General features: G+C 40.0%; 1 protein-coding gene across 1 annotated transcript in view; it reads left to right on the forward strand.

Moving 5' to 3' along the window:
• LOC124607061 (uncharacterized protein DDB_G0284459-like) overlaps nt 1-3937 on the forward strand; it is a 415556-nt gene extending 411619 nt beyond the window's left edge. The window contains exon 20 of the mRNA XM_047139238.1: nt 2906-3937. Coding sequence (XP_046995194.1) covers nt 2906-3025 — 120 coding nt within the window. The 3' untranslated portion in view covers nt 3026-3937. The remainder of the gene's footprint in view (nt 1-2905) is intronic.
• Nucleotides 3938-21072: the final 17135 nt, after the last annotated feature.

Genomic DNA, 21072 nt, shown 5'->3' on the forward strand with positions numbered 1-21072 from the left:
CATCTTCATCCAATAAGGCCAGCAATTCATTGTTTCCAAACTTCTTCAGTGGTTTCCCGTGATCATCATTTCTCATGTCAAAATCACCACTTTTGAATTTTTTGAACCACTCAAAACACTGTGTTTTCACAACAGCATGTTCGCCAAAAGCTTTGAGCAGCATTCAATGTGATTTTGCAGCAGTTTTCTTCAAATGACAACAGAAAACCAATTCTGTCTGCAAACTGTAGTTCGTAGGCACAAAAGTCGACATGTTTATGGGTTTGAAACAGATACCGATGTATGGAACTTGGGTTGCTGTGTGTTAACATTCATCGTCAGCCATTGCAGGAAGCAGATGGTGCTGCAGATGCAGTTTCATGGGCTCTACACTGACGGCTAGCACAATATATAGGGAAATTCCAGTTTCTTACTTCTACACCTGTTGGTAGATGCTTGGAAAAGGCACAACCACCTAAATTGTATATTACTATACAATTTAGGTGGTTGTGCCTTTTAATAATGTCAATAATGTCAATAAAAGCTAAAGAAACATAACATCATTCAAAAAATGTGTAAAAGCTGTGGACCCATAGTACAAGATAGTAATACACATATATTACTTCTGAAAAGTTCCATAGAGGGATAAATATACTGAAAAAAATTAATTAGTATATCCAGGTACTTGAACAAACTAGGAATTTTCTTGAATTCACACCATGTATAATTCATAGCATAAGTTGTAATGTAAGTGGATCAGTAAAAATCTACTCACCAAGCAGTGGCAGGAGAACACACTTATAAAAGGTATTAAAGTTTGCAAGCTTTTGGAACCAGGTGTTCCTTCTTATGACAGAAGGCTGAGGAGGAAGGAAGAGGAGTGAAGGAAAAGGACTGGTGAGGTTTAGAAAAAGGGCTAGAGTTTGAAAAAGTCACCCAGAACCCTGGGTCAGGGGAGACTTACCAGAGGGATGGTCTTTCCTTCTCATCCGATTTGGTAAGTCTTCCTTGACCCGAGATTCTGGGTGACTTTTCCAAACTCTACCTCTTTTCCTAAACCTTACCTTCCTTTTTCTTCACCCTTCTTTCTTTCCCTTCAACTCTTCTGCCAGAAGAAGGAGCCAGCTCTGAAAGCTTGGAAACTTTAATACCTCTTATATGAGTGCTCTCCAACTGCCCCTTGGTGAGTAGATTTTTCATCTATACACTTACATTATATTTTAAAAAATTGATTGTTTTTGTTGATTTGAAATGTACACACTTGTACTCAAAAGTTATAACTTGGTTTGAAGAGAATATGATGCTACAAGGCAATGTAGAATAAAAGTAAATAAATTATGCCAGCTTTTTCATTTATACATCATCATCATCATCATCATCATCTGCACTGCAATTAAAATTTTGTTTGGACAGTTCATCAGTTCTGTGGCATATTTTTCCAACAATTTTTGTTGCCAAATCATAATACTAAAACTTTAATGCTGTCAACCTACTCTATCTGCATGTCTCACATTTTACACTAATGCTGTATGGACATTTCCTGCATCTTATGTATCGCAAACTGGCATTTTTAAGTTTGATGACAGTGAATTGACCATTTATCTATGTCCATGGAAATTTTGGTAACAATCCTTTTTATTAGGAAGTTTCATAATCCTTTTTATTTACCACATTATTTGTGTCATTTGAAAACAAAACAAACTTAGCATCTATTAATGTCATTAATTAAACTTCATTAATATGCACAAGAGAAAGCAATGTTACTAATATGGAAACTTGTGGAATTTTGCTGGTCATGGAAGACCAATAAGTAGTTTAATATTAGATTCTTTTTTTATAAAAAGCCTTTGTTTTGCAGAAATTGGGAATTCATTTGATGCATTAATATCAGTGGCGTCTTGTGAGTATACGTTTTGGGTGTTCATAAATTTTTAGATTCTGATAATTTGAGAGCATGAAATTAATAGCACCTGCTGAACAACAGTTATGCTTATCAACAAGTTTATACATCGACAGCCACTGCCAATAATAACAACAGTGATAATAATAATAATAATAATAATATTAATAATAATAATAATAATAAGATGAATAACTTATCTGATGAAAGAATTTTTTGTGGAATTTTGTTGTTTTGTATTTAATTAAGTACAGTGTAGGGCGACAAATAAATAATGTGTAAGCTTCAGCAACTCTCCATTTTGCATTTTTGTGTGAAATTAGAGTTTTCATGCTTTTCCATTTTTTGGGACAAATGTACAAGATCCCTAACAGATGTATTAGTTCACAAATTTGCTTCTGAACTGAAAATCAGATATTCTTATGCTGCACCCACACTTGTGCTAACTGTACACTTCCTTGTTAAATGTTTGCTTGTAGTGACACTTATTTGATTGTGTCACTCTCTCAATCAGATCACAGATGCCCTAGTTCCTTTGCAGCTAACTTTTCCTGGTAATTTACTTCTCTGTTCCCTGAATAAGGTTTTCACTCTGCAGTGGGCTGGGTGCTGATATGAAACTTCCTGGCAGATTAAAACTGTATACCAGACTGAGATTCGAACTCGAGACCTTTCCCTTTCGTGGGCAAGTGCTCTGCTGAGCAAGCTACCCAAGCACGACTCATGACCCATCCTCACAGCTTTACTTTCCTGTTAGCATTTAAAAGAGATTCAACATAGTTCATCTTTACACTGCACATGAAAGTTGAGAAACCAGTGATGCAGCTTTTTGTCAATTTTCATAAATACAATGTAGGCCTGCAGCACACAGATAAACCTGACTCACCATAAGATCAACAGATTTCAGTAGCATGAATGAATGCTACACTCTCACAATTGACAGCCATGTGCTTTAAGCCTTTATGATTGGAATTTTGGGTAATTTTTTTTAGGTTAAATATATTTAGATTTTCCTCTTGTTTTCAGAGCTTTGACTCCATTGAAGAAATGGTTACCAATTACCAGTCTGAAAAACTTGTGCTGTACAGTGCGGGGGAAAGAGCAGGCAAGGTACTGCTTACTAATTCCCCAAGAAGAAGTTCATGAAGATTCTAGAAGTGATGTTCGGCTCCTAGTCACATGCCAAAGTGGCTTGTCAGCTGTATACTTCATGATTTGAGTTTTGTTATATCATTTACACAGTTAATTCCTGGACATTATTTTATATGGGATGACTGTGAATACTGTAATATTGTAAAAAATTGTCAGTAACTGTGATAACTCTGTATAAATACTACTACTGCAATATTTTGTTCTTAAAAAGCAAAAGTATGCTCAAGTTCTGTTGTCTGTAGTTATTACATAATGTGAAATCCATTCATTATACATAAAATAACAGTAATTTCACTGTGTAATTAAATAATATATTTTGAGAAATAAAGTTGTTATTAAGTTAGAATCCTGCGGCAATGTACAAAGTAGTTACTTGAACAAAAAGGCAATACTTCATTGAGAGATTTGTTTATGTGATACATTTCTCAGTATTAAAATCAACAATGACTGAAACAGTAAGTGGAAAATGTAAACCCACCTTAAAACTATATGTGAAGACACAATTATGTTATTTATTTGTGGATATCATGTATTTTGAAAATGCATTCAGATTACTGCTATTAATGAACTTGTATGTACTGGAGAATATTCATTAGGTATGGTATTTCCTTTCATATGTAGATGAATATAAATGATAGATTATAAAATTATTTTCTGATTTAATTTTTAGAATATTTGTAAAGTTGTGTCAGAACTGTTTTATTTAGTTACAGTCTTACATCTGTTTCTACCATAGGTTTAAAACAAATCACGGGCTATCAAACAAAATTTAATAAATTACAGTACCTAGACTTACACAAAGTCTCCCATGGAGAATATTTTTAACAGTATCTGTTTATATAAGAGGAGGCTATTTGTACACAGTTAGACCTTCTGAGAATAAATCAAATGTGAATGACAACATTTTATCTGAGTTTTTGTGTATAATTTGTCTATCAGAATGTGATACGTATGTAGTGGCACCTAACCCAGGGTAGCTTATTTGGCTTCTGTTAGTGGAAAAAATTTAGTCTAGGATGATATGAATCACGTACAGCACCTTTTAATAACCATATTACCATGCTGAGTAAGCCTGGCCATTAATCTGACTTCATAACATGCTGGCACAGGAATATGAGGCTATTGATAAAAGCCTACCTTAATTTAACTGTTTTGTACCCACTCACAAGAGATTAAAAACAATTTCAGTGTAAAAAATGTATATTAGTGACATGAAATGCAGTGTTGGCATTCCCCAGCTGAAAAAGAAGAAAAAGAAACTGGTTATACAGGACTTGTCGTGTGAATACGAATTTCTTTATGTTTTGTGTCTTTAAAGTAAGGATTCCTTAATAAGATGAAAAGATAGTGCAAGCATGGATCCCTGTCATAATTTCTTAATATAAAGTCCAGATCATTTCTGATAAACTAAGCTTGATAGCTGCTTTTGATGTACCTCAAATTGATTATAGCGTAAGCCATCTGACGTATGTGTCAAGATTTTAATGTTTTCTTGTGATGAGTTTTCTGAGTTATATGTGCTCTTTGTGTCTTTCTTATAGAAATCAAATACTATGTCCTGAATGATATGAAATATACATGAATGAAACATTAAGGACTCCTTGTTCCACAAAGAGGCTTCCACAAGATGTTTGATTGTCAACTTTACACAATATTCTTACTGCATGCTTCTGTAGTTTAAATGTTTTTCACATTAGCTACAGTTGGCTGTGATCCAGTTGTAAGCATGTTCCATTATTCTCCAGGATGTGTTTACTATGGATGTTTTTGAGCCATTTATAAATATACACACATCGTCAACAAACGTTACAATTTTTGAAGACTCCTCCAATGTCTCAGGTAAATTATTTATATAGACCAAGAACAAGAGTGGGACAAGTGTATCATTAATAATATTATGAGAAGGAAAGTTGCTACTCACCATATAGTGCGGATGCTGAGTCACAGGTAGGCACAACAAAAAGAATATCACAATTATAGCTTTCGGCCGTTAAAGCCTTTGTCAACAATAGACAGACATACGTGTGCCCTCCTCCCCCCCCCCCCCCCCCCCCCACACACACACACACGCAAAGGTAACTCGCACACACGACCGCAGTCTCAGGTAACTGAAACCACACTGTGAGCAGCAGCACCAGTGCATGATGGGAGTGGCGACGGTGGGGTGGGGGTAAGTATATCACTTGCTGATATGACCCCCTGTTTTCTATTATTAAGATATGAATCCGTCCATGCAAGGGGAATACCTTTAATGACAACACATATTAGTTTCCCTAATCAAATTTATGATCTACACCAACAAAAGCCTTAAAAGGTAAAAGAAAATGCCAATAGGGTAATTTCTGTTGTTTAGTTCTACTAGAATTGAGTTCATGAGATCATATGTGGCATTTTCAGTAGTGAAGCATATACAGGAGCCAAACAGAGCTGTTTTTAAGAGACAATTCTTGAAAACATGGTTCACTGTTCTGTGGTAAGCTACTTTCTCAAAAATTTTCTCAGAAGAGCAAAGAGGGAGATTGGCCTATAATGATAAGTCAGCCACTTACCTCCTCTTTTTAAATTGGTGTTGCTACATCATACTTCAGTCTTTTGGGAAATACACCTTGTCTCTCCAGATTGGCTACAAAGTAACTCAAGGCTGGTACTGCCAAATCAGCACGTGATTTTAGTACTTTGGGTGAGATAACATTAAGTCACAAAATATATTGGTTTTTAGTGACTAGCGGCTTTTTTGACCTCTCTAACTGATGACTTGACAAATTGATCTTTCATGGTCGCATATGCACTACGTATCTAAGTAAGTTTTAAGGATGAACTATATTGTTTTCAGCTACTGTTAGGAATAATTCATTGAATTTAGTAGCCAGTGATTTGAATTTCATATTAAACAGCGTCATTTTTATCAAACAGTGTCATTTGCTATGCCAAGCTTATTCATTTCATCCGTAATGGTATTTCAAATTGTCCTTGCTTTGTTCCTGTTAACACCACTTTTCCGCATTTTAAAATTTTGATTGGGGCTAGTGTTACACATGAGAAAAAGCTCTTTCTTCCTAGTGACAATATTATAAAAAGGATAGATTATTACTCACCATAGAGGAGATTTTGAGTCATTACAGATGCAACAAAAAGACTGGTAAACATTCTTCCAAATTAGACACACACATATTCACAAAAGCACAACCAACGCACACATGGCCACTGTCTCTGGCCATTGAGGATAACAAAGAAGAAAGCTGCAATGACAACTTCAGTTATTGAATCTTGAGTGGGTTTGACTGTATGTAAAGTACACAATGAACATTGTCTTTTACAGTTTCATTGCTGTTTTACAATTGTGAGCCCATATCTACTCCTTCTTTATTGCTTCAGCTAAGACAGTGACAAGCTATATTGTCATATGGCCAAGTGAACAGTAGTAATATTTTATAAACAACGAGCCAGGTGAGAAAAAATTTATGATCTGTGCAAGAAAATGACCACATTCCAAGCTAACAACACAATCCCACAACAAGGCAGTTGTGTACAAGATAATTAGTAATCAGATAAGTATTTGGCTGAGATCTGATGCAACTATGGTTAGGTTAGGTTAGTGTCGTTTTAACGTCCCGTCGACAACGAGGTCATTAGAGACGGAGCGCAAGCTCGGGGTAGTGAAGGATGGGGAAGGAAATCGGCCGTGCCCTTTCAAAGGAACCATCCTGGCATTTGCCTGAAACAATTTAGGGAAATCACGGAAAACCTAAATCAGGATGGCTGGAGACGGGATTGAACCGTCGTCCTCCTGAATGCGAGTCCAGTGTGCTAACCACTGCGCCACCTCGCTCGGTGATGATGCAACTATGCTCCGAGCAGATAGTTACTGTGGGGTTGCACATGTACGTGGCAATAGAGTTATTCAGTGAACATTTATTTTATCATTGTTTAATTAAACTAAGATTACACTGTGCTTTTGCTCATGCATTTTACCTTCGTAACATAAAGACAGCAGTTCTTTACATGTGCATAAAGTATGCCATGCACCCATTTGTGTTATGGAAATTGGCATGCCCACTCGAGGGTTAAATCTAATAACATTGTGGTTAAGTTAGTTGGCTGGTATGCTGAAGATAGTGGGTAAGAGTCCTGTCACATGTCAATTTTTTATAGAAACAACTGTTGTTATCACATTTATTCAATTAATTGTTGTTGCATAGTGTGATATCTGGGGCCTTAACCTACAAAACACTATAAGTGGTTTCAGAAAGTTGATCCCATATTTTGTCGTCCATATGATTAATGTGGAGAAAGTGGGGAAAAAAGGCAGAATAAGAGGTCTTTATTGCTAGAGCATTTTTGGAGATGCTCCAGAAACTTTTTCATACTTGCATTGTACCACTCTTCCACCGACTCATGCAGGATGGAATGGACAGCTGCCTTCAGCTCTTCATTGCTTGAGAATTTCATTCTGCCCCCGAAGTATTGCTTGAAGTTGGGGAACAAATCGTAGTCACTGGGAGCCAATTAAGAACTGTGTGGAGGATGGTCGATGATTTCCCACCCAAATTTGGTGATGAGATCTATCGTGGTATGGGTGATGTGAGGGCGGGCATTGTCATGGTACAATCGAACTCCCTTTGTCATCTGACCCTTCCTTTTGTTCTGTATAGCCCAGTGTAGCTTTGTTAATGTCTTGCAGCACCTAGCCACATTGATTGTTGTACCTCTTTCCAGGTAGTCGACCAGCAGAATGCCTTTCTTATCCTAGAATACTGAAGCCATAACTTTCCCTGCTGACAGTGTTTGCTTGAACTTCTTGACATTTGGAGAACCGGAATGACACCATTGTTTTGATTGTTCCTTAGCCTCTGATGTGAAGTAGTGGATCCAAGTCTCATCTCTGGTTACAACTGAATCCAGAAATTCCTCATCCTCTTCCTGGTAATTGAGAAGAAACTGGCAGGCAACTATGCCAAGAATAAGTGTCACAAGGAGGTGGGGACTGGCAAGAATAATGGTGTGGGAAGCAAGGAACACAGCAATGTTGTCAGATTTAAGCTAGCTTGCTCTGTCCTGAAGGGAGCTCATTGGAGACCTCACTTTACAGACAACCTTCGTAGCTGTAGGGTGTCCCTAATTATGAATGTAAATGCCATCCATAGAACAGATTACTAAAATCCTAGTGATAAATCTGTGATGAAGCAGCTGGGATCTTTTTACTTGCTCTCTTGTTTTGCCATCTGCCTGCTTCAAATTCATTTTTTTCATTTTTGACTAATTACTATTAACATACGTGAGTATAATCTGCATTTTTGTAAAAGAGAAAGGTTGGCCCTCAGTTTTAAAGAATATAACACAAGATCCAGTTTTATACTTAGCTTTGTGTATGTCATCAATTTCCTAACTTATTTCAACTATTCATAGTTAATATTTTTTTATAGGGTGAAGTCAGTAATTGTTGCATAACCTAAATTCTATTGTTGACCTATAAATTCTATGGTAATTATAAACATTTGGGGGAACAAGTAGTAGCATTCTTTAAATATTTATTTGGCTCTATTCGAAAACATGTTAACAAAGCCAGCCCTTAATTAATTCCAAAGTAATTACCAGTTTTGTCAGAAGTATTGTTTACATAACTATAAGTGTTAATTTCATGATTTAAACAAATAATGTAGCTTAACCCTGTAGTAGAAGAAACTCTTAAAAAGACAGATTATTTCTATATATTCAGTCAATTGAAAGAAGTACATTCCAATTGTAATTTCTGTAACTTAAACATTGAACAATTTATAGTTTCAGTGCCTATTATTGTGATGAAATATAAAGGCCCGAATTTTGGTCCCGAGTCAGTCAGTCCACAGCCGAGTTTCAGACGAGGAACCCATATTGGTTAGATCAACAACAGTGCATCAACTAAACTGTGAAATAGGTGTAACACAAACAGGACATGTCTGTTCAGTACATACCATATTATTCTGCAAGAACTGTGAACTGTGTGGTTAGGTTTTTACTGCTCATAGATTTTCAACAGTAAACTATTGTAGCAGTATGTTGATGTTTGCTTGCAATCTATTAATCTGGCTTATCAAAGTTAACCAATAGTGGACTGGCCATATAATTGTGTATTATTGGGGGGGGGGGGGGGGGGGGGGATGGTGTGAACAGTGCAAGTAAAGAACTGAGACGCAAATGTGCACCTGTCGGCTACATTATTTAAAGTAGTCAGTGTTCAACTTCCACCCCCCATTTTTCAGCCAGTATAGCAACACAGTACGTTGATACTGAGAACAATCAGTTTAGAAATAAGGCAGGTGAATGTCACATATGGTGCCTGTGTGAGTGAGGATTATTGTAGCTGGGCGCAATAAACTAGGACTCACGAACTTTGAACAGTGAAGTCAAGAGCGGTTAACGAAGGAGATGCAACAGCCAATCAGTGCTTGGGTTTCATTGCCACAGTAGGACAGCAGCCAATGAGCAAGTGGGTTCTATGGAAGCAGCCATTGAGCACAGGAGCAGCCAATCAGCACAGGTGACTGGGATAAACAAGATGCCTCGCCGTGAATCTTACAACTTGCAGGAGCCGTGTAGATGACGAATTGAGATGACAACTGCAGCAGCAGCAGGAGGCGAGTGAATAAGAATAAGGTAATTTCTTAGCAAAAGCCATTTCATATTCAGTGATACATAATGACTGGCCTTAACGAACAAGACAGAGTGATAGGAGAGAAGGGAAAACGGGATTGGTTCTGTAGATGATAGTAGTTAGAAATCAGACATGAATGTAACTTTGAATGAGGGGGATGAAAGTCCTATTGTAGATGAAATGATAAAAGCGTCATCTACAGTGTATGGTGAGGTGAGCAAAATGGACGAAAACAGTACTGAAGCAGATGAAATCATTAAGGTTAAGGGGGAGGAATCTAGTAGCCAAAGTCAGCAAGGGCAACAGTTTATGGCAATGTTAAGACAAGGTATAAGTGTATGTGTATGAAAGAAGTCATTAGTAGTACGAAAAAAGACATTGGCAGTGTGGAAAAGAAAACTGGTAGCATTAGAACTGACATGGTTAGCTTTAGGGATTAACTGGAGAAAGAAATTAAAAAGGAGATTAAGGTAGTCAGCTCTAATGTTTCAGAATTAAATAAAAAGGTTGAGGTGGTAGTTAAAGACTATGATGAAAAGATAAAGAAAGAAGAGAAGAATACTGATGAGAAATCAACATTATTGAGCAGCAAATGTGTAGAAGAGAGGAAGAAACTTTGTGATGACTATAGTAGGAAGGTGGAAGCTTCTGAAAAACAGTGTAAAGATGAAGTCAAAGCAGCCAGGAAATTATGTGCTGAAAATAGGGTTAAACTTGAGAACAAAATAGATCAGATTAAAAATGATTATGAAATGGAGGTAGAAACCAAGTGTGCAGTAATGGAAGAGGAAAAACTGGTAAAAGTAAATAAAAACATACATTCAAAATTGGCTGAAATGGAGGAAAAGGTGGAAGAGGTACAAAATCTAAAGCATAGAGTCTGTAGTGTCACCAGTAGTCCTTCATTTGTTAGTTGCAAGAAATTTAATAATAATGAACCATATATGGAAGTGAATCCACTGGATTTCATTAGGGAATTTAATAATTTCCCTGAAACATGGAATGTCATTTGTGAGAGGTTTTTTGAAAGAGGATGCTTATGGATGGGCTGCTCAGGTAGCTGATAGCTGTACTTTGTGGCATAGCTTTGAGAAAGCATTTTTAGACAAATATTGGTCCAAAGAAAAGCAGCCGAGAAATTTGAGTGAATTTTGGGGAGGAGAGAGATTTGACTCTAGGAAGGGTACTATGAAAGGTTTGTGTCAGCTTTGGATAAACAAACTGAAATATTTGGACAAAGAAATGAGTGAATCAATAATGATGGGTTTGGAAACTAAGTTGCCTCAGAATGTTAGAGAATTGCTTGTACCTGTCCCTAGGGGTAGTAGTAGTGATTTCTTGAATTATGTTGATAAAGTGGAGAGGGTGAAGCCCTCAGTGGAAGAGTGTAGGAGGAATTTTGATGACAATAATCAGTCAGGCAGAGAATTTCATTTAAATGAGATGAACAGGACTAATTATAATAGAAATTCAAGGAATGGTTGGGTGGAGGATAGCCAGAATGGGCACTGAAATGGTAGGAGAAATTCAAGTAAAAGAAATGGCAGAGATGATTTTAATTCTGGACCAAATGATTTAAACTAGATAATGCTCCAGTTTTGGCTCGCACTAGAGCACCTAGTGATGAAGAGCCATATGTGTATAAATGTGCTGCAATCACAGATAAGGGTAATGTAAATGATATAGTAAGCTAAGTGTTATTTGTAATTCTAGTGAGATGTTGAATGATGGTGTTTATCCCATAAAATGAGAGGAGGAACTTACTCTAATGTGCATTGAACCAGAAATAAGACCTACAAACAAATAGGAAGTTCAACATTCTTTGTTGGATCCATTATGTGGTGATAATGCTTACCCCAGCTGTCTGTCTCATTTTTCATGTTTCATGAGGCAGTCACTCTCTTCTCCTATCCTATCTGTAGTTTACATGTGAGTCAGAAGCATTTTATCTTTGACTTTCATTTGATTTTGTACAGCAGGACACTTCAGTATAGAAATATTTTAGAAAAGGTTTATATATATAAAAATATATATTGTTGTGTTAGTTATAAGTAATGAAATCAGAAGAGGATGGAAGAAAGTAAATTGGTACTATGGTTAAAGAATTTCTGTCAAACAAAGAGGTAAGGTAAATAGACAACATCTGAAGTAATCAGCTCATGTGAAATTTGTATAATTTGGTGCAGCATCAGAGGCAATATGCAGTAAAAAACCATCTTGAATACTAATTCTTGATATTAATTGTGGTATTGTAGAAGTGTTTAGATTTAGTGAAATTGGTATATGGAGATAACTATCTACCCATAGAAATGTGTCGTTGTACAGCCTTTTCTAACATTTAGGAATTACAACTTTAAACATAGTTGCCCAGAGTAATGTGCGGAAAGAGTAAGCAAGATTTGTATGTATATCAGCCTTCAGGCTGGAATCTTAAGCAATTTGATGGAATACAGTGAAATAATGGCTTTCTGAGTGATAATTTTCTCTGATCAGTAACAAGACTTAAGTTTGCCTTAACATAAAGATCTATTACTGTGGAGTGTTTTTCAGTAGAATCAATTTTGCATTAGATAAGCAGAGCAGGTGTTTATTTATTAGATAATGAAGCAATAATGAAATAATAAAATAATGAATAATGTTAGGGTCTTATTGGTTAGGGAGTCTCTGCAGTAGGGATATTTTTTGAGAAAGCACTTCACTAGTTAACGAGGAAATAAAAGTAAGTAAAATAATGGAGCTGACAGACATGATTGATTACTGAAAAAGATGACTGTATACAAACAAATGCGATGTAACTCTATTGATGATCTAATTTTGAACTAGGCAACATTGGGTACTGTTTACATTGTGCAATTCATGTCACTGCAGCTGGGAATGAGAGCATAACAAAAAGAGCAATATTTTAGTGAGGTACAAGTCATATAATGGGTCTATAGGTTATCTGGAAACTTCTATTTGTGCTCTGAGGAATTATGAGCTTAAAGTGGTAATACTGGAATGAAGAAAAGTAAATTCGCTGATTAACTGATAACTGTGGTGTTAGGCTGATGCAAATATTCTGAGAGGTCAACTATTTGGTAACATTTTGTGAGGGTTTGATTTTCTGTTTGAATGAGAGTAGTGCTCAGAGTGGATAAATAGGGCAATGATTTTGGTATAACTTCTATCCCCTTAATCTTGATTTGAATAGTAATTATGTTATGTGATTTGACTAATTTTTTCCATAACGTAATGATTAGTAAATCTATGCTCCTGCACATCTTGAATTTTTGCTATTTTGCAAATGAGAAAGAGACCTAAACCTTTCAAGTTTAATGAAATAATGACAATTATTTGCCATTAGTGTTAAATATTTTTTTCTTGTATTTAGAAGTAAAAATAAGTGTACTAAAGTAGGGTATTCTATCTAACTTTTTCATGTACTGTGACAGAGGAGAACCACCTCCAAGGGAACTGACAGCAATGCATCTCCTTACTAACTGCCACTTGGACCTGCTGAAGGCATAGACAACTTGGTGAGAAAGTGTGTTAAAGCTCATTGAAAAAGTGGAAGTGCTTGTGAAAAATAAGAAACACTGAGCAAGGGAAATTTCCTAAAGATGATGTGAATTACCAAACGAAAGCGCTGGCAGGTCGATAGACACACAAACAAACACAAACATACACACAAAATTCTAGCTTTCGCAACAAACAGTTGCTTCGTCAGGAAAGAGGGAAGGAGAGGGAAAGACGAAAGGAAGTGGGTTTTAAGGGAGAGGGTAAGGAGTCATTCCAATCCCGGGAGCGGAAAGACTTACCTTAGGGGGAAAAAAGGACAGGTATACACTCGCACACAAGCACATATCCATCCATACATACAGACACAAGCAGACATATTTAAAGACAAAGAGTTTGGGCAGAGATGTCAGTTGAGGCGGAAGTGCAGAGGCAAAGATGATGTTGAATGACAGGTGAGGTATGAGTGGCGGCAACTTGAAATTAGCGGAGATTGAGGCCTGGTGGGTAACGGGAAGAGAGGATATATTGAAGAGCAAGTTCCCATCTCCGGAGTTCGGATAGGTTGGTGTTGGTGGGAAGTATCCAGATAACCCGGACGGTGTAACACTGTGCCAAGATGTGCTGGCCGTGCACCAAGGCATGTTTAGCCACAGGGTGATCCTCATTACCAACAAACACTGTCTGCCTGTGTTCATTCATGCGAATGGACAGTTTGTTGCTGGTCATTCCCACATAGAATGCATCACAGTGTAGGCAGGTCAGTTGGTAAATCACGTGGGTGCTTTCACATGTGGCTCTGCCTTTGATCGTGTACACCTTCCGGGTTACAGGACTGGAGTAGGTGGTGGTGGGAGGGTGCATGGGACAGGTTTTACACCGGGGGCGGTTACAAGGATAGGAGCCAGAGGGTAGGGAAGGTGGTTTGGGGATTTCATAGGGATGAACTAACAGGTTACGAAGGTTAGGTGGACGGCGGAAAGACACTCTTGGTGGAGTGGGGAGGATTTCATGAAGGATGGATCTCATTTCAGGGCAGGATTTGAGGAAGTCATATCCCTGCTGGAGAGCCACATTCAGAGTCTGGTCCAGTCCCGGAAAGTATCCTGTCACAAGTGGGGCACTTTTGTGGTTCTTCTATGGGGGATTCTGGGTTTGAGGGGATGAGGAAGTGGCTCTGGTTATTTGCTTCTGTACCAGGTCGGGAGGGTAGCTGCGGGATGCGAAAGCTGTTGTCAGGTTGTTGGTGTAATGGTTCAGGGATTCCGGACTGGAGCAGATTTGTTTGCCACGAAGACCTAGGCTGTAGGGAAGGGACCGTTTGATGTGGAATGGGTGGCAGCTGTCATAATGGAGGTACTGTTGCTTGTGTGGATGGATATGTGTGTGTGTGCGCGAGTGTATACCCGCCTTTTTTTCCCCTAAGGTAAGTATTTCCACTCTCGAGATGGAATGACTCCTTAACCTCTCCCTTAAAACCCACTTCCTTTCGTCTTTCCCTCTCCTTCCCTCTTTCCTGACGAAGCAACTGTTAATTGCGAAAGCTAGAATTTTGTGTGTATGTTTGTGTGTCTATCGACCTGCCAGCGCTTTCGTTCAGTAAGTCACATCATCTTTGTTTTTAGATATATTTTTCCCACGTGGAATGTTTCCCTCTATTTTATATATATATATATATATATATATATATATATATATATATATATATATATATATATAAAAAAACAAAGATGAGATGACTTACCGAACAAAAGCGCTGGCAGGTCGATAGACACACAAACAAACACAAACATACACCCAAAATTCAAGCTTTCGCAACAAACTGTTGCCTCATCAGGAAAGAGGGAAGGAGAGGGGAAGACGAAAGGAAGTGGGTTTTAAGGGAGAGGGTAAGGAGTCATTCCAATCCCGGGAGCGGAAAGACTTACCTTAGGGGGAAAAAAGGACAGGTATACACTCGCACACACGCACATATCCATCCATACATACAGACACAAGCAGACATATTTAAAGACAAAGAGTCTGGGCAGAGATGTCAGTCGAGGCAGAAGTTTAGAGGCAAAGAAGTTGTTGAAAGACAGGTGAGGTATGAGTGGCGGCAACTTGAAATTAGCGGAGATTGAGGCCTGGCGGATGACGAGAAGAGAGGATATACTGAAGGGCAAGTTCCCATCTCCGGAGTTCGGATAGGTTGGTGTTGGTGGGAAGTATCCAGATAACCCGGACGGTGTAACACTGTGCCAAGATGTGCTGGCTGTGCACCAAGGCATGTTTAGCCACAGGGTGATCCTCATTACCAACAAACACTGTCTGCCTGTGTCCATTCATGCGAATGGACAGTTTGTTGCTGGTCATTCCCACATAGAATGCATCACAGTGTAGGCAGGTCAGTTGGTAAATCACGTGGGTGCTTTCACACGTGGCTCTGCCTCTGATCGTGTACACCTTCCGGGTTACAGGACTGGAGTAGGTGGTGGTGGGAGGGTGCATGGGACAGGTTTTGCATCGGGGGCGGTTACAAGGATAGGAGCCAGAGGGTAGGGAAGGTGGTTTGGGGATTTCATAGGGATGAACTAACAGGTTACGAAGGTTAGGTGGACGGCGGAAAGACACTCTTGGCGGAGTGGGGAGGATTTCATGAAGGATGGATCTCATTTCAGGGCAGGATTTGAGGAAGTCGTATCCCTGCTGGAGAGCCACATTCAGAGTCTGGTCCAGTCCCGGAAAGTATCCTGTCACAAGTGGGGCACTTTTGTGGTTCTTCTGTGGGGGATTCTGGGTTTGAGGGGACGAGGAAGTGGCTCTGGTTATTTGCTTTTGTACCAGGTCGGGAGGGTAGTTGCGGGATGCGAAAGCTGTTTTCAGGTTGTTGGTGTAATGATTCAGGGATTCTGGACTGGAGCAGATTCGTTTGCCACGAAGACCTAGGCTGTAGGGAAGGGACCGTTTGATGTGGAATGGGTGGCAGCTGTCATAATGGAGGTACTGTTGCATGTTGGTGGGTTTGATGTGGACGGACGTGTGAAGTTGGCCATTGGACAGGTGGAGGTCAACGTCAAGGAAAGTGGCATGGGATTTGGAGTAGGACCAGGTGAAACTGATGGAACCAAAGGAGTTGAGGTTGGAGAGGAAATTCTGGAGTTCTTCTTCACTGTGAGTCCAGATCATGAAGATGTCATCAATAAATCTGTACCAAACTTTGGGTTGGCAGACTTGGGTAACCAAGAAGGCTTCCTCTAAGCGACCCATGAATAGGTTGGCGTACGAGGGGGCCATCCTGGTGCCCATGGCTGTTCCCTTTAATTGTTGGTATGTCTGGCCCTCAAAAGTGAAGAAGTTGTGGGTCAGGATGAAGCTGGCTAAGGTGATGAGGAAAGAGGTTTTAGGTAGGGTGGCAGGTGATCGGCGTGAAAGGAAATGCTCCATCGCAGTGAGGCCCTGGACGTGCGGAATATTTGTGTATAAGGACGTGGCATCAAAGGTTACATGGATGGTTTCCGGGGTAACAGATTGGGTAAGGATTCCAGGCGTTCAAGGAAGTGGTTGGTGTCCTTGATGAAGGATGGGAGACTGCATGTAATGGGTTGAAGGTGTTGATCTACGTAGGCAGAGATACGCTCTGTGGGGGCTTGGTAACCAGCTACAATGGGGCGGCCGGGATGATTGGGTTTGTGGATTTTAGGAAGAAGGTAGAAGGTAGGGGTGCGGGGTGTCGGTGGGGTCAGGAGGTTGATGGAGTCAGGTGAAAGGTTTTGCAGGGGGCCTAAGTTTCTGAGGATTCCTTGAAGCTCCGCCTGGACATCGGGAATGGGGTTACCTTGGCAAACTTTGTATGTGGTGTTGTCTGAAAGCTGACGCAGTCCCTCAGCCACATACTCCCGACGATCAAGTACCACGGTCGTGGAACCCTTGTCCGCCGGAAGAATGACGATGGATCGGTCAGCCTTCAGATCACGGATAGCCTGGGCTTCAGCAGTGGTGATGTTGGGTGTAGGATTAAGGTTTTTTAAGAAGGATTGAGATGCAAGGCTGGAAGTCAGAAATTCCTGGAAGGTTTGGAGAGGGTGATTTTGAGGAAGAGGAGGTGGGTCCCGCTGTGACGGAGGACGGAACTGTTCCAGGCAGGGTTCAATTTGGATGGTGTCTTGAGGAGTCGGATCATTAGGAGTAGGATTAGGATCATTTTTCTTCGTGGCAAAGTGATACTTCCAGCAGAGAGTACGAGTGTAGGACAGTAAATCTTTGACGAGGGCTGTTTGGTTGAATCTGGGAGTGGGGCTGAAGGTGAGGCCTTTGGATAGGACAGAGGTTTCGGATTGGGAGAGAGGTTTGGAGGAAAGGTTAACTACTGAATTAGGGTGTTGTGGTTCCAGATTGTGTTGATCGGAATTTTGAGGTTTTGGAGGGAGTGGAGCTGGAAGTGGGAGATTGAGTAGATGGGAGAGACTGGGTTTGTGTGCAATGAGAGGAGGTTGAGGTTTGCTGGAAAGGTTGTGAAGGGTGAGTGAGTTGCCTTTCCGGAGGTGGGAAACCAGGAGATTGGATAGTTTTTTGAGGTGGAGGGTGGCATGCTGTTCTAATTTACGGTTGGCCTGTAGGAGGATGCTCTGAACAGCCGGTGTGGATGTGGGAGAGGAAAGATTAAGGACTTTTATTAAGGATAGGAGTTGACGGGTGTGTTCATTGGCTGAGTTGATGTGTAGGTGAAGGATTAGGTGAGTGAGGGCAATGGATTGTTCAGTTTGGAACTGGTATAGGGACTGATGGAAGGAAGGGTTGCAGCCAGAGACGGGAACTTTGAGTGTGAGGCCTTTGGGGGCAATGCCAAATGTCAGACAAGCCTGAGAAAATAAAGTATGCAAGCGTAATCTGGCTAGGGCGAAGGCATGTTTGCGGAGGGAATGTAAATAAAACTTAATGGGGTCATTGTGGGGGTGTTGTGAGGGTGACATGGTATTAGAAGGTGGAAAGTGTAACATGAGGTGAAATGAAAATGAAAATAAAAATATATGGGGAGAGATAAAGATGAACCGGAAAGAAACTGGAGATCTGGAATGAAAAAAGGCGAAAAGGTGTTGGTTACAGCTGGGCTATGTTGAACTTCGGTTGGTAGACAACGATGTGCATAAAGGTTAGGTGGTTTTGTTGCCGCCAAAACACGTTAAAGGACGGAGAAATTCGGGAAAATTTCGGAAAAACTGCGTGTAGTATATTAAAAGGAGTGGTATTGTGGTGGCAGATTATGAAAATGAGGCTAACAATTGTCTGACGAAGAAATAATGGCGTTAAAACCTGTGGGAAGCGGCTAAAAATGATCAGTGATGTGGGAAAAACGGAAATGGAAATAAAGCGAAAGTTATTAGAACTGGCCGAAATGGTTGTTTAAGAGGTGAAAGGAGCTGTTTGTGAACTAGAAACGGTGGATATTATAGCGGCGGTAGTGCTGAAAGCGGCAAAAAAAAAAAAAATATTTTTTTGGTTATGGTTTGGAAGTGGGTTACGTATTATTGAGTATATACATAGGCGGAATAAAATAGTATAGCAGATTACGGTAAAAAGGAGAAGGTGAATACAAAGTGAAACTACTGGCAAAAACAGAAAGAGGAAAATAAGACGACAGAAAAGATTTCGAAATGCAACAGTGACAATAACAAAGGTAATTGTTGGATTCAAATTAATGATATCAATATAATGGAAGGAAACATTCCACGTGGGAAAAATTATATATAAAAACAAAGATGAGATGACTTACCGAACAAAAGCGCTGGCAGGTCGATAGACACACAAACAAACACAAACATACACACAAAATTCAAGCTTTCGCAACAAACTGTTGCCTCATCAGGAAAGAGGGAAGGAGAGGGGAAGACGAAAGGAAGTGGATTTTAAGGGAGAGGGTAAGGAGTCATTCCAATCCCGGGAGCGGAAAGACTTACCTTAGGGGGAAAAAAGGACAGGTATACACTCGCACACACGCACATATCCATCCACACATACAGACACAAGCAGACATATTTAAAGACAAAGAGTTTGGGCAGAGATGTCAGTCGAGGCAGAAGTGTAGAGGCAAAGAAGTTGTTGAAAGACAGGTGAGGTATGAGTGGCGGCAACTTGAAATTAGCGGAGATTGAGGCCTGGCGGATGACGAGAAGAGAGGATATACTGAAGGGCAAGTTCCCATCTACGGAGTTCGGATAGGTTGGTGTTGGTGGGAAGTATCCAGATAACCCGGACGGTGTAACACTGTGCCAAGATGTGCTGGCTGTGCACCAAGGCATGTTTAGCCACAGGGTGATCCTCATTACCAACAAACACTGTCTGCCTGTGTCCATTCATGCGAATGGACAGTTTGTTGCTGGTCATTCCCACATAGAATGCATCACAGTGTAGGCAGGTCAGTTGGTAAATCACGTGGGTGCTTTCACACGTGGCTCTGCCTCTGATCGTGTACACCTTCCGGGTTACAGGACTGGAGTAGGTGGTGGTGGGAGGGTGCATGGGACAGGTTTTGCATCGGGGGAGGTTACAAGGATAGGAGCCAGAGGGTAGGGAAGGTGGTTTGGGGATTTCATAGGGATGAACTAACAGGTTACGAAGGTTAGGTGGACGGCGGAAAGGAAGCCAGCAACAAACTGTCCATTCGCATGAATGGACACAGGCAGACAGTGTTTGTTGGTAATGAGGATCACCCTGTGGCTAAACATGCCTTGGTGCACAGCCAGCACATCTTGGCACAGTGTTACACCGTCCGGGTTATCTGGATACTTCCCACCAACACCAACCTATCCGAACTCCGGAGATGGGAACTTGCCCTTCAGTATATCCTCTCTTCTCGTCATCTGCCAGGCCTCAATCTCCGCTAATTTCAAGTTGCCGCCACTCATACCTCACCTGTCTTTCAACAACTTCTTTGCCTCTACACTTCTGCCTCGACTGACATCTCTGCCCAAACTCTTTGTCTTTAAATATGTCTGCTTGTGTCTGTATGTATGGATGGATATGTGCGTGTGTGCGAGTGTATACCTGTCCTTTTTTCCCCCTAAGGTAAGTCTTTCCGCTCCCGGGATTGGAATGACTCCTTACCCTCTCCCTTAAAATCCACTTCCTTTCGTCTTCCCCTCTCCTTCCCTCTTTCCTGATGAGGCAACAGTTTGTTGCGAAAGCTTGAATTTTGTGCGTATGTTTGTGTTTGTTTGTGTGTCTATCGACCTGCCAGCGCTTTTGTTCGGTAAGTCATCTCATCTTTGTTTTTATATATAATTTTTCCCACGTGGAATGTTTCCTTCCATTATATTGATATCATTAATTTGAATCCAACAATTACCTTTGTTATTGTCACTGTTGCATTTCGAAATCTTTTCTGTCATCCTATTTTCCTCTTTCTGTTTTTGCCAGTAGTTTCACTTTGTATTCACCTTCTCCTTTTTACCGTAATCTGCTATACTATTTTATCCCGCCTATGTATATACTCAATAATACGTAACCCACTTCCAAACCATAACCAAAAAAATATTTTTTTTTTTTTTTTGCCGCTTTCAGCACTACCGCCGCTATAATATCCACCGTTTCTAGTTCACAAACAGCTCCTTTCACCTTTTAAACAACCATTTCGGCCAGTTCTAATAACTTTCGCTTTATTTCCATTTCCGTTTTTCCCACATCACTGATCATTTTTAGCCGCTTCCCACAGGTTTTAACGCCATTATTTCTTCGTCAGACAATTGTTAGCCTCATTTTCATAATCTGCCACCACAATACCACTCCTTTTAATATACTACACGCAGTTTTTTCGAAATTTTCCTGAATTTCTCCGTCCTTTAACGTGTTTTGGGGGCAACAAAACCACCTAACCTTTATGCACATCGTTGTCTACCAACCGAAGTTCAACATAGCCCAGCTGTAACCAACACCTTTT

The sequence above is a fragment of the Schistocerca americana genome, chromosome 3, assembly GCF_021461395.2.
Source record: "Schistocerca americana isolate TAMUIC-IGC-003095 chromosome 3, iqSchAmer2.1, whole genome shotgun sequence".
In the NCBI taxonomy this organism is placed as follows: Eukaryota; Metazoa; Arthropoda; class Insecta; order Orthoptera; family Acrididae; genus Schistocerca; species Schistocerca americana.